This window comes from Rhinolophus sinicus, chromosome 1 (genome assembly GCF_057876585.1).
Source record: "Rhinolophus sinicus isolate RSI-liver-muscle chromosome 1, RSI-T2T, whole genome shotgun sequence".
Classification (NCBI taxonomy): domain Eukaryota; kingdom Metazoa; phylum Chordata; class Mammalia; order Chiroptera; family Rhinolophidae; genus Rhinolophus; species Rhinolophus sinicus.
Genome location: NC_142501.1, coordinates 37,115,687 through 37,133,581, shown reverse-complemented (window position 1 = coordinate 37,133,581; position 17,895 = coordinate 37,115,687). Strand labels below are relative to the sequence as shown.

At 35.4% G+C, this 17,895-nt stretch overlaps 1 protein-coding gene across 21 annotated transcripts in view; it reads left to right on the top strand.

The window, feature by feature from the left end:
• The window catches only part of SOX5 (SRY-box transcription factor 5), a 946,176-nt gene extending 931,845 nt beyond the window's left edge, over window positions 1–14,331 (top strand). For all 21 annotated transcript variants that reach the window (XM_088798391.1, XM_088798399.1, XM_088798419.1 and 18 more), the window contains 2 exons: window positions 4,294–4,510; window positions 5,837–14,331. In XM_088798391.1, the coding sequence (XP_088654517.1) occupies window positions 4,294–4,510; window positions 5,837–6,140 (521 nt within the window). In that variant the 3' untranslated portion in view covers window positions 6,141–14,331. The remainder of the gene's footprint in view (window positions 1–4,293; window positions 4,511–5,836) is intronic.
• The last annotated feature ends 3,564 nt before the right edge of the window (window positions 14,332–17,895 follow it).

Below are 17,895 nucleotides of genomic sequence, written 5' to 3'. Positions count from 1 at the left end.
CACATTTCATATTTTAATATATCAATCAATTTCAAATTAGAAATCCCAAAATGTGAAAATAAAACCAATTAAATACTAAGATTGTTTAAATTGTCTTTCTATCACTCAACTCACGTGTCTGAATACTAAAATGGTGATAATCACAGATTAAAACTTTATCCTAAATATAAGGGAAATACCAGTTCTGACGTGAAATATTTTAGGAAAATTTAGCAAAAAACTTTATGGGAAAGAGATGACTAGCTAAAAGAATTCCTTTCAGGTTTGAAGGAGAGAATATTACAATAACCACATGATTATATTATAATAGGCTGCATGAAAGAGAGTGCTGCCTAATTTCAGACTTTTCAATGAAATTGTATTAATTAAATGTATAGAAGGAGAAAAAAACAGTGAGGTATTTGGGACCTCAATATTTAGTCATAGCTTTAAATAAATAAGTGATCTTCAAATACCCACAAGATTATTCTGAATGGTCCATTTCATATAAAAGTACAAAGAAAGCTCGATGTTTTCTTCTTTACTGATTATTTTGGATAACAGCCTCCGACAGCATGCCACTAATTCATTCTGCTTAAAACAGGCGCTTGAGCTGGGTTGACATTTTACGTAGTCTCTGGGGATCCTAGTTGACATTTTAAAGGGCTTCTAAGCATTTTATAATACCCTAAAATCTGGTTTTAATAAGCCATTCTGCTGAAATTGTTAACATAAGGAATCACCTTTTACTGTTTGGCACTAGATCAGGGGATGGGGGACATCTTTTTCTGATTAGATATACAGTAGTTGGAGTAAAATGTGCAAATTCATTACAGACCCCATGGAGATGACAATGAGGCTCAGCTCAAACTCTTCATTTTTATTGTATTGCCAGATTTAGAAAGGAAAAGAACACTTTCAAGACCATCTTTTTCCCGCTTATTTTGAACATCAAATATTTTTGATTGAATCTTCCTCTTTGTCATCAGGAGAAATACCCAAATGTCCTTCCCTATTTTTAATTGTAAAAGGCCAGCCTTTGACAACAGGGGATTTACTCCCTGCACATAGTCCAGGGTTAGCAGCGAGCCACACCCAGACCAAGTAAAGGTTTTCATCTCTTTTGGAAACAGCTGAAATGCTTTCCTGCCATTCCCATATAGTGGGCTTCAGGGGTTTACATGGCAGCTACATGCAGTGGTTGTTGTACCTGCAAAGCCACTGAAACCAAAACCTCACTTGTCATTTGGTTAGCCCTATTTAAAAGTTATTAAATGAAAACTGTATTTGCCACGCAACTGAAACACTAACTTGCCCTGTTATAAAACAGAGTAGTTGGCCATTTTGCCCAATTAGTGCTTAGGCTATGTTAATTCTTAATTTTAAAAGGACTAGTAACTATGACATGGCCATATTTAAAGTGTAGCTAAGGATTCTGTGATACTTCCAGAGAAATTATATTATCAAATATTTAAATATTTTGTGATTCTGGGTCATGCCAGATTTAGAAGCCAACTTCTCTGAAAATTTATTCATCTTTTATTATAGAGAGATGGATGGATGGATCGAATTTCATATATCTATGTATTATATATACACATACAGATACATATATACCCCTTTTTCTCTGTATTTTAGCCAGACCAAATTTCTTTAAATTCTTCTAATCCCGCTTCACACTGCAAAGGCCCCAACCATCCCATTCTCCCTCCATAGAATGCTCTTCTCTTTCTGATACCTATAAGAGTAATTTCTGCAGTAAAGGCTTCCTCACCTACAGAAGATTGATCCCACATCCTTATCATATGTTCTCATAGCATCCTGTACTTTCCACAGTTATAATTAAAATATAAATTTTGTAATTAGCTGTTTAATGTATTTCTTCTCCACTGCAATCTAAGCTCCAAGAAGATAAGAACCATAATGATTCAGCACTGCATATCCCATAATTAATATAGCATCATGCATATAGTGGGAAATCTAAAGAGAGTTCTCACATCCCAAGGCAGGTTTTTCTGAGGCATGAAAATTTCCTTTCCTTAGAGCAACATATTCTTTTTCAGTGTACACAGCATGTAGACTTAGGAAAGAATCATTGGCAATTCCTATTGTAAATGAGGATGCTAGTTTCTTTGTTCTATGTAATGATAAAGATAGCTAGTGAATTTGGGGGGAGAATTATAGAAAATGATTCTACTTGTAATTTTTAACCCTCCCACTGCCCTCCCCCAATTTTAAGTCAATCATCCTTGATCTATCTTTCAGCATATTCCTATAATTATTTATTAGGTTGGTGCAAAAGTAATTGTGGTTTAAAACATTAAAAATAATTGCAAAAACCACAATTACTTTTGCACCAACTTAATAGTAAATTACTTCTCATAATCTCACTTTTTCACTCCCTAATAATGAGGTTCAAAATTCTGGTATACTCTACATACTTGTAAGAAACTCCACAAGAAGAATTTTTCCAGTTCAGTGGTATTATAGTTTCGCCTGTGTTTATATTTGCCTTGAGGACAACATAATCGTTTTCTGTACCTCTAGAGAATAATGTTGGGCGAGATGGAATTTGAAATTATACCTACAAATGATACGGTCTGACCAGCTGACAATGTTGGACAGTGCTATTTAAATACAAGTTCTGTTGTAAAATCATATTGGCTGTCTAGACTGGAAAAATCTGTTTATAAATCTTTGTAACACCTATGTGTATATACTCGCCCAGACAACATCTGTTCCAATAGGAAAAACTTCTAAGGGAAGAGATATTGTCCCTTTCACTGCCTTCCTTTAATAAATATAACAGCCCATGTTGGGGAATTCTCTGCAAGAAATGTTCATCAGTAAGCCTTTTGCATTTGAGATATGGAGTTATGGCTGCGTAATGAACCTATTCAAAAGCTTTTAAGATCTTGCTTAGATGACTCTGGAAGGCAGGTAAAAGCAGCAGTGCCAGGGAATACTGGGTAGGATCTCCTCATTATTTGGATCTTTTTGCACTTGGGTAAGGTTGAGCTGAATTCTTACAGATAAACACACTCTATCTGCAAATAGACAGATTTGTTTTTCACATGCTTAATAAAAAATAAACACTATTACTACTACTTCTTTTACTACTACACATAGTCAGACTAACAGAATCTAAGCTTTAAATCACACCTATATTTAGAATCAGCATAAACTATTTTTAATTACGCTTCAAACAGTTGTTTTTTGCAATCCTACTTGAATCCAAAGTGAAAAGAAGGGGAAAATCAATTTGGGTTAACATTAATGCGTACTATGTTATAAGAAGTGACATCTTTATATATTACTGACAGTGTTTTATTAAGAGCCAAGTCTTGCTCACATATTATTAATGTAATTCTGACGACTGCTCAAGCGTATCTAGTAGGTGGGTATCGACATCATAGGTATTGAAAGACATGCATTTCAGCACACTTTCAATTTCAACACACCTGATTCTGAGTCACAGATCCACAATTTAATAGTTGTGTGACCTTTGGTAGAATACTTCATCTATTTCAACTTCAGTTTTCTCGACCTATGGAAATAGGTATAAATTCTGTCTATCTCACTGGATTTCGGGAAAAGGTAAAAATCAGACAATTTATGTAAAGTTTTTAGCACGGTATCTAGCACACAGTAGTTACCCAGTGCATGTTCACTAATAGAATATTTTATAATTAAAATTTTAATGTAGTGAATTTTTAAACTGTAATCATTCATGCAAGCATACTTAAACATTTTGAGACGAATGAGAATTATGTATAATGTTAGAAACCTTTGTAATAAGTAATGTACCCCCATATTAAAAAAAAATACTCAATAAGTAGATAATTAGCCTCAGATTCAAAATATGTAATGAGTTTTTGCATAACTTTTTAGTTCACACTTGAATTGTGTAATTGTCTAATGTAGAAATGAAAGCTACATCCATTAAATTACCTGTGAGCTCTTAAGTATATAATATACAAGTTTGGCTAAATTGTTCATCCTAGCCAGAAAAAAAAAAAAAAAAAAAAGAAAAAAAAAAAAAAAATATATATATATATATATATATATATATATATATATATATAAAATATATATATCTCCATCGCAGTGTTTGTACTTGTGGGTACACCGTTTCTGTGAGGACACAGCCACCAACACCTCCGTTCCTGTGGAACCTCATCTCTTGACTCAAAGCTCAGTATTTCTAGGTTTCAACCAGCATTTTGACTTTAGATTGTCCCTGTTCTCAGGTATATCTTTTTAAGATCCTTAGCCGCTGTGCCAACTGGAATCCTAACCTTCTTTTCCTCATAGGATCTCGCTGGAAAGCTATGACAAACCTAGAGAAACAGCCATATTACGAGGAGCAAGCCCGCCTCAGCAAGCAGCACCTGGAAAAGTACCCTGACTACAAATACAAACCGAGGCCAAAACGCACCTGCCTGGTGGACGGCAAAAAGCTGCGCATTGGCGAATACAAGGCAATCATGCGGAACAGGCGGCAGGAAATGCGGCAGTACTTCAATGTCGGGTGAGGACCTTGGGGTGTTTTTCCCTAGGGAACACACCTGCCACACTGAACGGGATGGAAAACATACTTGTTTAGTTGGCAAAGAGCCGAAACACACTGTATTTTCAGAGAACAAACTCTTTCTGCCACATGATCCTGGAAAAGAATATATCCATGTGAATTTGCTCCAAGCTTCTAGAACAATGGGTCTGATGCAAGCGTTGTTAACGGCTAGTATGAAAACCCAGTATTTGAAAATAAATCATTTTGAAGTCTGTTATTAAAAACGTAAAAGCATTATGGGTACTTTTCCTCATTGGCTTTCATTGTGCCCAAGGCTTCACAGAGATAAGTGCTACAACAACTAACCATTTAGTTGAGATAATACAATATAAAAATTAATTAAAAGAAAGAAACACTTGTTTCTGAATATAGAGGGCCTTCTGGGTTCTGAAGGCACATGTGTGGCCTTTGTAGATCACACAAGGTAGGGATTCTATTTAGGGCACAGCAAGGTGTGAATGAGAAAGTTCTCTTCTGGATTAAGATTGCCTCTCTCAGGATGTGTCACCCTGATTCCTAGGACAAGGCTGTTGACCTTGTCATAATCTGCTGCCTGCAACTGCAGTGCTCCTGCACAATTCTCTCAAAAGACAGAGAAATCAAGTTGCTCATGTTTGGAACAGAAGTTAGTAAGATCCTGAGAGCTTCTTTCAATAAATACTGCCATGGAAATGGTCAGAGGATACCTCAGGAAAAAAAACCTTCTCAAATCTGCCCCATCCCCTCTCTTCTCTTGAAAGTGTCACCCTGCTCTGTCCAAGAGTCTGTGATTTATACCCCTGTGCATGGCTCTTCTCAAAGCTGAGAACCGAACCCAACACTTCTTGGGGAAGTAGTGAACATATGAGAGCTCTAATACTTTAGGGTTTGTCCATTAAAATTGAATGGTCTTTCGGTGTAATTCTTTTTTTAAAAAAATGTTTCTGCATGTTATCATGAAGGAAAAATGAATTTGGAGTCAAGGACTTGGGTTCTTTTGCTTAATCTTTCTGCACCTCAGGTTTTTTGTTTCTTTTTTTTGTTTGTTTTTCTTCATAAAGTAGAATAGTAACAAAACAATTGTTTTAAGAATCAAATGGGTAACATATCCCTCTTGTAATCTATAAAGCACTTATGGAAGTAAGGCATTGGAATCAAAGTTGGATACAGTTTTTTAAATGTTGGGCAGTAGGGTGAAAATCACTGCCTTAGAGTTGGACAAACTGAGCAAATTAATTATGTAGTCAGGTCTCCAGCTAACTTTTCTCTTACCATGGTCTCTTTTTGGGAATTTCTCTCTGACAGGCAACAAGCACAGATTCCCATCGCTACTGCTGGTGTTGTGTATCCTGGAACCATCACCATGGCCGGAATGCCCTCCCCTCACCTGCCCTCAGAGCACTCAAGTGTGTCTAGCAGCCCAGAGCCCAGTATGCCTGTCATCCAGAGCACTTACGGTGTGAAAGGAGAGGAGCCACATATCAAAGAAGAGATACAGGCTGAGGACATCAACGGAGAAATCTATGATGAGTACGACGAGGAAGAGGATGATGCAGATGTAGATTATGGGAGTGACAGTGAAAACCATATCGCAGGACAAGCCAACTGATAAGGGTCAAAAGATTGTTGTGACCTTAGGACTTAAAGAAGCCCTAGCTGGTTCATCCTTACCAGTGGCCAAGCACATTAACTTTCTCATACACTGACTGTTACTTTAACTGTTAGTCTTAAATAGTTGGGACATCAGCTGACTAATAGACCTCAGCCTCAAAAGGCTTCGAAAGGAAAAAAAAAAAAAAATACAACAAGCAAACAACAATATCAACAACAAGAGATTGAAATAAGCTATGGGTAATATAATGCCAGTAATTCAGCTGCTACATCCAAGCACTGAAGTCTTACCCGTCAACTTTTTTTTTTAATAAACTTTATGGCTGTTTGTTCTACAATGTTCTAGAAATTCTCACTCAGGTACACAGTGCCAACAAGTGGCTTGTGAATGTGTTTTGTTGTTTTGTGCTACAATTTTTTAAAAGAAATTAAGTTTTGTTTTGTTTAGGGGGGTTTCCGGGTTTTTCCTTTTCTTTTCCTTCCTTTCCTGTTTTTTTTTTTTTTTTTCTTTCTTTCTACTTCCATTTTTTTTTTTTTTTTTTGTAATGCACCTGACAGAAAAAAGAAAGATGGATTTCTCTTCACTTCTCTCCACCTTCTCCATCTCTATACTTTAAAGATGGAAGTCTGTGCATGGGGCGGGGGAAGAGGGAAAAAGAGCCTGTTTTTAACTTCCTTGCAATTCCATCACAAAATAAGCAATTATTTTCTTTAGAGGACTTTCTTTATTGCACACCACACTACATCTTTGAGCAAGTGCCAAATTTGTACTGAAGTGTTGACCCAGTTCATTTCTTCCCTTTCCTTTTTCCTGTTCCTTCTTAAGTTAGGACAGTGTTATATCTTAGACAATCCCTTGAAAAACCTGTAATACCAGCAGCTGGTGAGATTTGATGTTTTTTTTTTTTTCTTTAATGGAAACTGTAGGTGCTGTTCTCAGGTGAAAAGAGAGAGAGAGAGAGAGAGAGAGAGAGAGAGAGAGAGAGAGAGAGAGAGAAGAAATTTAGAGAAAAATATTTTCTGATCTTGGATTTTTGTGTGTATGTATGTGTGTGATTATGGTACTAATAGGAAACACGTTGGACCGTTGTGAGTTAAACCCACATCTGGGGATGAAATCCCACATCCTCCTAAGTGACTGGTCTGGAAGCAACCTTGACCTTGACTTTGCACTTCAAATGACAACCATTTTAGGGCTCAGAAATTATATTTTTAAATTTCTAATATGATTATTATTGGATGAATCAGGTGGCCCTGTGTAATAGACGTGTGCATGTATAATATGGAAGCTACTAGCAAACTGCTCCCAGATGTCTCTTCTCCCTGGTCAGTTGATTTCACTATTGTTTGCTACTTAATGATTTCTGTTGGTTTTCCTGTTGATAACTTCAAGCAAAACAATTGTTTTCCTTGAATATATTTGGCCATTTTCCAGAAATACAGAATTAACTTATTTCTTCAACATTGCATTCTCTCCTGATCAGGAAATGGAACTGATGATTTTATAAGGTATTTTTTTCATCTCTCCATTGAATGAGGTGGAGGCCTATTGCATTTTGGAATTGTGGGCCATGTGCATTTCAGGCCATAAAAATCAAGATTTGATTAAAAATCATTGCAGCCCAATAAAATGGAACCTGGCTGAACCAAGTGACCCTTGCCACTACTCTTCCTTTGCTGTAAGATGAATCCACTGGAGTCTAAATTTGGGTTCCAGGAGAGTATGTGCCTAGAGCAACAACTGATGATGATGAAACTGCTTATTTATATTTCGCAAGCCAAATGCCAAGGTAGAGGTAGGGCCTGTACAAATAAATGCACAGTCATTTAAAGTCAATTGCCATTATTTGTGCTGAAGCATCAGACAGGAAATACTCCCAACCAGTAGCTTGGATGTGCTATGGTTTTAACTCCAGTCATCCTTTTCCTATATCAACCCACCCCCCCACCAAACCCAACTGGAAAATTTGATTTTTACATATAAATAAGAAAAAAGTCCTTTTTTTATTTTTCTCTCTCTCAAAAGACTTGCTCTGGGGTTTTGCTTGGAGGAGCTGATCATATCCTGCATGTCAGAGATTTTGTTTTGTTTGTTTTTCTGTTTGTTTTTGATGACTGTATTTTCATTGGAACTGCCTCTTTTTGCTAGTGTTGTAATAATGATGATAAAATAATAATAATAATAGTAATAATAATAATAATGGTCAGCTGTTCCCAGATTAGTAAGTTATGTATAATTTATTTCTCCCTTTCTATTTTATTCTGCTCTGATTTGGAAGTGCAGCCAATAAGTTGTTAGATATTTAAAATGAATTTCCATCTCATATATATATATATATATATATATATATATATATATATACACACACACACATATACACACACATATATGTATATATGTATACACATATATGTATGTGTATATATGTTTATATGTGTGTGCACACACACACACAAACACACACATATTCACCCCACACAATTTTACTTCTCCTCCCTTCCATAAATTTTCTCCTTTTTAAAAATTTGGTCCCAATAATGTCAAATTCTGGTGTTTAATACAAAGGAGTGAATAGGAGGGTCGTGCTCAATCTTAATTAACTTATGCTTTCATCAGTCATTTTAGTTATTTAATTGCCACAGTCATCTAGAGCCAATTTTGTTTTTGTTTTCGTTTTGTTTTTAAGCACTCTGGGTAAGAAAAAATAGACACTTGTTTTTATATCGTTATTATGTACAATGTGAAAACAGATTTTAAAAAATTTATTCTCTGTCTTCATTAAGAAATTCTTTCTGATTTATGTGGGTTCACCTCTCACGTTTGCTGGATACTTACTTTACACCATGTTATAAAGATGCTGGTTTTCATTTCATGACTTTGGGCTACAAGAATACTTTGTTTTAGCTCCAGGTAGATGCCACTGAGGGCATTCATGGCTAAAACCAATTCTAACATACCAATGAAATGACAAACATTTCTGTTTGGTCTTTTTTGTTTGTTTTTTACTTTGTTCTGTTTGAAGGGGAAAACAAAAAATTGTTAATGGTGACCTTTAACTGCTGATATTCGGAAGTTAATTTTATTTAGTTAAATTTATGTCAGAGACTAAACTGTTAATGGACTGAAACTAAAAGCAAGTTCATAGCCCTGCATTATATTCTCTTGTTCTGACTTCTAACTCACTGGTGTCACACCTTTTTTTTTTTTTTTTTTTTTTTTTGCTTTAGTTTTCCCTAAAAGAAAACAAAACAAAAATAATATATTAATGTTTAAAAATGCTTTGAAGTCATTTGATAAAGGTGCTATGAATAGCAACATACTGTGTTAACACATTGCCTTTTTGGCACTTGATTGGTTTATAATTTTTGTAAAGGATTCTAAAACCTTGTATTCTTTTTTTGTGCCCCATGATGACCAAAAAATATAAGAGAGGAAATGAAAGATCAAACTAAAATGAACATAAAGTCTCCCTCCTCTCGCCTTTCTTTTCCTACCTCCCATTCACCTCTCTCTCTCTCTCTCTCTCTCTCTCTCTCTCTCTCTCTCTCTCTGTGTCTCTCTCCAGTACTGAGGAATAATTTTGCCAGAATTCTGTTTTTTTATGGCTGTTGTAATCAATTCCTTTAAAAATAGTCATGTTTTAATATGAATCTAAGAGAACATTACTGGAGAAAAATAAGTTAAAGTTGCTCATTTGTAAGTTACTAATAATTTGGCTAGTTATTACAATTGGATAAAATATAAAAGTATTCTTCAGTACATTTATACCTACATTAGTTTAGTTAATTTTTAACATTTATTTGACATCTGCAGTTAAGAGTTAACCATGTATAAAATCCCTCCCAGAGAACATAATCATTGTTGAAACCAAATCTTCTTATAAGGAACAATATAAAAGAGTTTTCTTTGATAAAATTAGTTTATAGATTTGATTTTTGGAGTAGACCTTTACCTTAATTTTTAAAGAAAATTATTTTTAACTATTTAATTGTCCAGTTTCAGATATTTTCTTAATTCAGAAGTTGTTACTGTTCCCATAAAAAAAACTCTTATATCATGTTTAAAACATCAAAAATAATTACATTTTCAATCATTCTAATGAGTAAATTATTGAATTGTAATAAACAACTGTGTATTTACAAACAGGTTTATAAGATATTTGTCTATCAAATTAATAGTAAAATAAAACTATGGAGTCGGCAAGGAAAAATATGAAGCCCACTTAAAGTGGTTCAGAGATCTCTTTGTCTTATAGGGCATAGGTTTTCGTTTAGACAGGCTTTTACCGTATTTAATTTTAAAGTTTCCTATAACTATCAGTTTCCCAGGTTGAAGATGATGTTGTGTTGAGTTTTCTACTGATTGATTCCTGTACTCCCCAGTGTTTCTGTCACTGGTTCACTAAAACAGTATTTATATAGCTCCGCTGGCTCTAAAGCTCTTAGTCCTTCTAACATTTCGGATTTTATGAGTGTAAATGGGAAAAAGTAGAAAAGAGACAATCAAATGCCTGGAGCTTAAAACAAAGTATGTGCAACCTACCATCTCACTTGAAATTTAATAAAATAAATAATTATGTAAATATAACATAGAGTTATAGATTTATATTTTGTTCATAACACATAGTGTAATATAAGTTGTATATTTTCATGTTTTTGGTTTTATGTTATCATTCATGCCACAATAAAAATAAAACAGGAGTTTATGTACTCTTAAAAAAAAAAAGATGTGGGTTGCCACCAACCTGTTTTTTTTGTTGTTTTTTTGTTTTGTTTTTTGTTTTTGCATTCTCTTTTTTCAGTATTACTGCCATGCAAGGCACCAATAAAAACAGCAAATGTGTTCTTTACCTATTATGCTGTGTTTCTTTTCACAAGTCTTGTTATGAAAGGGGTAATCATTAATTTTATTATGAAAAGAGCTAAAGTATGGAAAATAACTTAATTTTGCTTTGAATATAAATAACCCACCCCCTTCCTGAAGTTGACTTTGAACTGAAAACTAAGGGTTTAATTCTTAAGGGGGACATTCCAAGAAGGATAGCCAGACCTTGTTATAATGCATCTCATCAGAGATGTAGCTTCACTATAATGCAAAAGATACCCCTCTGATACATAATTGAGTCTAATACATTTAAAAACCCTACAGTCGAAAGCACCCTTAATGTAGATTTCTCAAGACTGACACTGTTATTGGGGTGAGGTTTCTACACCCGAATTGTCATTCATCTTGCTGTTTGTATAGAAAAAAATTCAAAATTTCAGATTATGAAATTACTAATAACTAATTACTGGTGTCTAATTTGGGATAATGTATATTTTCTAAATTGTTTAACACTGACATTAGTTTCTGAATTCCACCTTCAACGTTTTAAGCAAATATAGAACACAAGAAGTCTCCTTTCCTTCCAATGGCCATTTTTGCTTGTCTTTTCTACCATAGTTTTTTGTTTGTTTGTTTGTTTTTTTCTATCTTGACAGGTCTGTGTGTAATAGTTTCCTGTAAGGCTTTTTGTTTAGTTGGTTGGCTGTTTTTTAAATAAGTATGAAGACACTGGTTCAGATAACATCTGGTGCAAATGAACATAAAGTATATAAAGAGGATATAGTCTACTAACTCTTTGCCCTTTGTATCCCTTAACAGAAGTGTTTTACAAAGACTGGTCCATGGACCACCTGCTTCAGAATTAACTGTTACAAATGTAGAGGCCTCTGCCCAACTGCAGGTGTAGTTAATCAGAATCTCTAGGGATCGAGATAAAGCTGTTACTATTTTAACAGTTCCAAATCATTATTGTGCATGCTTTGGTGTTTCCACACAACCAGGAGATGGGGCTATTTTCCTCTTCCCTCTACCTTTTTTGCATGTAAAATTCTTTAGATCCTATTGCCTACCATACTTTATCCTTAGGCCTCTGTGAAAATATCAAAACAGGATCAGTGAGTAGGCAAGAGTTTGAGATTGGAAAGAGCTCTCAATCTGTCTCTTCATAGGATTTTTGTGAGGGCATTTGATCCACAAGGACTGTGCTCATATGTTACCCTTGTTTCTCTTTCTCACATTGTTCACCACAGCAAAACAGTAGGCTTCAGAGACTGCGGGCAAGTGGAACACTGAAAATATAACTGAAACACAAACTACACCCACTGAATATTTGAAAAACAAACTGAGGTTCTTTCAAAAGGAAAATATCCACTGGAGAGGTTGAGAAATAAACATTCCATGTAGTGTTTGTAATAGACCAGCTATGGCTACACAGGTCACAGTCTCATCCTGTTTTTTTGCAGGAAATAGCATCATCGGGATATCTAAGTATATATGCATGGAGAAAATCTTGTCTGATTATGAAACTTGGCTCACCCAAGGTGCAAAGTCCCAACCACCACCCATTTTCTCCTATTAAATAAAGTTCACTTAGCTTTGTCTTGTGACATGCCAATTTAGAAACATTATTTTCTTGGCTTTTATGTTTTTTAGTTTCTTATGGAATATACAGGACTAGCATGCAATAATAGATTGTTTCCTTACTGCCGACGCCTTGAACAACCAAAAAAATACTGGCAATAGTGAAAAGAAACCCATCGTGTGTTTTTTTTTTTCCATTTATCTCAATTTTCTCAGTTTTAGTTATTGGTGTTTGAGGAAGTTCATATATGTGTTTTTTTAAAAAGTGAGGATACTGTCATTTTTACCAAATTTTAAAGCTCAGAAGTCATCCCTATTTATAACTTGACATCATCATTGAAACCTCAATTATTATAATGGAGGTGAAGGGAAGCATGAGTTAGTTCAATATCTAAGTTAAAGACTATTTATGAAAATCCAATTTATTTTTCTTGAGTTTCTAAAGCAACCTAATAGCTAGCTGAGAAGACCTGTTTTATAAGCACTGTAATTAGTATTAAAGTGTATGCAATAGTATTGCTAAAAGTTCTTTAAAAATAGTTACGATTTCTTAAACAGGCTAAACATCTGTCCACAATTTTGTTTGTTCTACCAATTTGCTTAGCAAACTATTTATACAACCAAGAATGAACCGGTTCAGCTCTGATTACAATCTATCATCGTTTTTCAATTAGTCAGGTCCACATACATGAGAGTTTACTCTCCCTATTACTACCATTTTCTAAACATGAAAATGAATATGGAATGGTACTTAGTTGCTACTCAAAATATAACCAAGAGGATGAAAGTTGTTTTATCATTGATACTGATGTCTCTGCTGATTCAATTTAAAAAGGAAAGAAAAAAAAAAAAAACAGAATAATTATAGGAATTCAGTTGGCCTAAAAAAACACCATCATTTTGTACATTGCCTGTTCAATTTAATATTAAATTTCAGAGTCTGGAAAGCCACCTTAATTACACACTGTAAAATATATTTGAAATAAAGTCTTTTGTTTATAAAAATCACTGTTGTGATAACTTTTTAATAAATTCATGTGGTCCTAGTAGAAAATTGGAGAAACCATAGAACATATTTAGATAATTACTTACACAGACGACTGACTTTATTCAACTTGCTCCAACATTGGCCCTCAGTAAGCATTCATTTTGCCTTATATTCCAAACATACAACTGACTCGAGTACAAGTTTACATATTCTGGTGGCATGAACTTAAGTTTAATTCAGTAATACAATCTTTACTAGGCCCCAACTAATTACACGAAGTGTCCTTTTTATTTTGAAATGATCCTTCAAGCAACATTGTCTTCTACTGCACTGATAGAATTAGCAATCTGTTTTCTTATGGGCAGAGTTTATTTGACATCTGGAAAATAAAGTGAAATTGCCAGTGGTATATAGCATTTGGGCACAAATTGCTAACCACAGAAGAGAAAATTTTAGGTTGTCCGCATTAACAAGTTAATCAATTTCTCCCTAAACCACTGAGTCCACAGATATTACAACCTATCGTGTCACCTGTATCTTAGACCCTTGCTTATAAAACCTTCTGGTGGAGATTTATCTTTGTCTCCTATTGTTAAAGTGAAAACGTAAAAAGGTCACTTAATTTTTCAGATACTTCAAAGTGATATTGGCAAACTTTGAGAAAATTTTGTAAATTATACTTTTCATGTAAATTTTAAACACAAAAAGTCTGAGCTTGTATCATGCAAAGATATTTGGACTTATTTATAAATAAAAAATACAAATCAGGGAAAATAAAGTAAGCAAAGAATCTTAGGAGGTTGTGTAGTTTGTCTTGTAATAATTCAATATTTGGCAAATACTAAATGAATGGTCTTGGGCCCATAAAAACCTAGCTATTGTCAAAGTTGATGAGTCTCTGGCTCCCTACTTCATCATATTGGCTTTACATAAATTCATAGGTTATTTCACCCTGTGGGGACAGAGCCCCAGAAAGTAGTTTCCAGGCTCTCAGCCTCACATAGACAGGTGTTGTCTCAGGTAGTAAATGGCCATCAACTGTGAGTGGATGGCCATCAGCTGTGGCTAGTTGGCCGTCAGCTGTAACCAGTGAGCCATTGGCCACTAATATAACTGCCGTGGCTACTCTAGCAAAAGAATGGGGGCTAGCAAGAAGGTGGCGGCTGGGCTGGCAAGTGTGGATGGCGGTTTGCGGACAGTGTGGATCTAGCCTCCATTGAGAGTATAGTGCCGCCAGAGAGAATATAGTGGTATGACTCCCCTACCTATGGCTCCATGGGTGTTCCTTTTTGGCCTCACCACATCCTGCGTTATGTGGGGAGCGGGAGCAGAGACCCCGCAGGCCTCCCGGCACAACAGATGGCACAGCGAGCAGGGTCCCCTGCACGACACACCCATTTTCAAAATTTGATGTGGCTTATTATAAATACAGAAGTATATCAATGCCAGCACAATTAACACACAGCAAATAAAGAGAGAAAAAGTAACAAAGAAGAAATTAAAAAGGATATACCCTTTCACAGACATACATACAGACGTATATGTGTGGTTCCTTTTTGTTTTTTACCTTCATTTCTCTTTACGTTTTGTCTCTTTTCAAAAGAGAAGTGTGTGTGTGTGTGTGTGTGTGTGTGTGTGTGTGTACACTAAGAAGGACAATTCAATCAGTGGAAAAACAGCTCTTATTTTCATAGCAGTCGGGACAGAAAAGAAACTCCATGGATTAGAGAATTCTCATTGCTAAATTGAAGGAAGCATGCAAGTTTATCATGAGAAATAAACCTTCATTGCTCTAAATCAGGGGTGTCCAAACTTTTTTCAACATTTTTTACCAAGGGCCATATGTGGTAAAATACACAAACAGCCGGGCCACTCACTCGAGGTGAAGTACGTATTGCCTCACCTGGTTTATTTAAGCAAACTAAATATGTTTTTGGAATTTGCTGCGGGCCAATTAACAATGGATTGCAGGCCACAGTTGGCCCGCGGGCCGCAGTTTGGACACCCCTGCTCTAAATTCTCAAATAGATTTCACACTTAATGGATAAGAAACAATGCAAAAGCTATGTTTTTTTGTAAGCATATTTGCAAAAGCTGTAGATTTGTTTCATATATGGTTACTCTATCAGTCCTTGAGCAGAATTTTATAAAGACAATTTGCAGGAGTCAGAGAGAGAGACAGTATATGTGTGAATAGATAACTGGATATAAGGAGCAGATAAGGACTTATAAAGATAAAGCTAGAAGAACTGTGATTATGATGAATATTTATCATGTCCCATAGACGTTTTCACCTATCAGATGTTTCAAATTGTCTTTTAATGATACTATGTTCAGTACTACGATAGGTCTATTCGAGGTATAAAACATTTCTCCCCTCATCATTTGTAATTTCCAAGGAAATAAGACTGACACACATTAAGTAACAGAACAATATATAAAAATATAATTAATGAGCCAGAAACTGTATGTGTTACAAGATGTCAAATGGCAACAAGAATTATTTTAATATTTACTGAGACTTCAGCTTTTAAATAAATGTAGTAGGTGGTGAATGGCTAACTTCCCACTGAAACAACTAGAAAAAGCCAGAAAATTACAAAATTATGTTTTAAAGGCATTAGAAAACTATGGAAAAAATGAGGACTAGATGAACCACAGTTCCAGAAAAGCAAGAATCCATCCAAAATGAAGCTCATGATTACTAGCCATTTCTTTAATGAAGGCATTAGCAAATTCTGGGTGTTGCTATGAAAGACTTGGCAACTTCTGGACGAGAGACCAGAAAAACAGTTGTGTGGATCTGAAGTGACAAATTGGAAACTTGAGGGACCTCAAATGCAAGACTGATTTACTAATGGCATATTTTCTGAGTTCTGGGTCTGTGTGTGATGCTGGAGATTTATGGTGAAAATTTCTAAAAAATGATTAAAATCTGTTGGCATTTAGTGCTCAGGAAACAAAGACCAAACAGAGATATGGGATCTGCCTCAAGTGTACAGCCAGTCTCCCTTACCAGAAGTTTGCCAGATTTTATCTTCAAGGAAGGGATACTGGAGAGTTGGGTTGGATAGCTTAGAAGGGCAAACTTGAAAAACCCTGTCGTCTTTCGTGGCTGAGGAGTCAAATACCTCCCATACTCACAAGGAAAGCTTGGAAAAGTCCTGCTCTGTGACAAAAGAGATGTAGCCTAAGCATTACTAAATCTGCCAAGCAGCTTTTAGCACAGCTAAATCCCTGATAAGCGGGAAATGATCAGCATTTCACCCTATCTATCTAACAAAAGAAACTCTACTTTGGCAGAATATTAAACCGTATGTGTTCTTTGCAGTTCTTTTATATTAAAAATTAAGAATAAAAAATTCTAAATATTTGAAAAGGTTTAAAAAAAACACAAAGGACTAATAATCAAGGGAAAAACAAACAGCAGATGTTGGCCCCAAAATGATACTGCTAGGTCTCTGAATGTGAGAGACCTTGACTTAATATTAGGTCTCTGAACGTTAGGTCTCAGAGACCTTGACTTACAGACAGAACAATGTCTGCAAGAAAACAACAAAATGTCTGTTGGCCTACACCTGCAGACAGAACCAAACTTGCAATAACAGAAAATGCCACAAAACAGCTACTGGCTCACAGGCAGTCAACATGTTCTGTTCAAACAATGACCCTGTCAATGCAGCCCCTATAAAACCCTCCTCAGCCCGTCCTTCCGGGGTGCAAGTCTCCTTTACACGTGCAGCCCAGGCTTTAGCCATCTTTGCTCAGCCCGACAGACTTTCTCTTAATAAAACAGACTTTCTTAAATTTTCTTAAATTGCCTTACCGTATGCATTCCTTTACTGACCAACCTATGAAATACTAATAATAAAGTAAGCGAATGAAGACTTTAACATAATCATGGCTAATATATTCAAAAAATAGGTGAAAGAGATGAAATTTATGAATAATAATCAAGTGTACACAGAAGAGCACAGAATTAGTGAAAAGGAAAACAGCTTAATGAAAAATATACAGATTTATCAAAAGTATTTAGAGATAAGTATTGAGAACTTTTCAAAACTAATAAAAGATATTGAGATAGAAAATGACATAGGCAGTCCCGGACATGGCCACGGTGGAGAGAATTAAGGCGGAGACCATAACAAAGCCAGAGGAAATAACTTTAATAGCTGGCAGATAGATTCAAGCTGCAGAGCCCACCAAAACTATCAGCCCAGGTGTAGGGGGGGAAGGGCCAATCAGCTTGTAGTTAACAATTTCAAACTGCAGAGAACATGCGCAGATAAGGTAATAGACCCTTGCCAATCACAGATGTCAATCTAGTGGTCCCACACCTGGATTGGAACAGCCCATCCC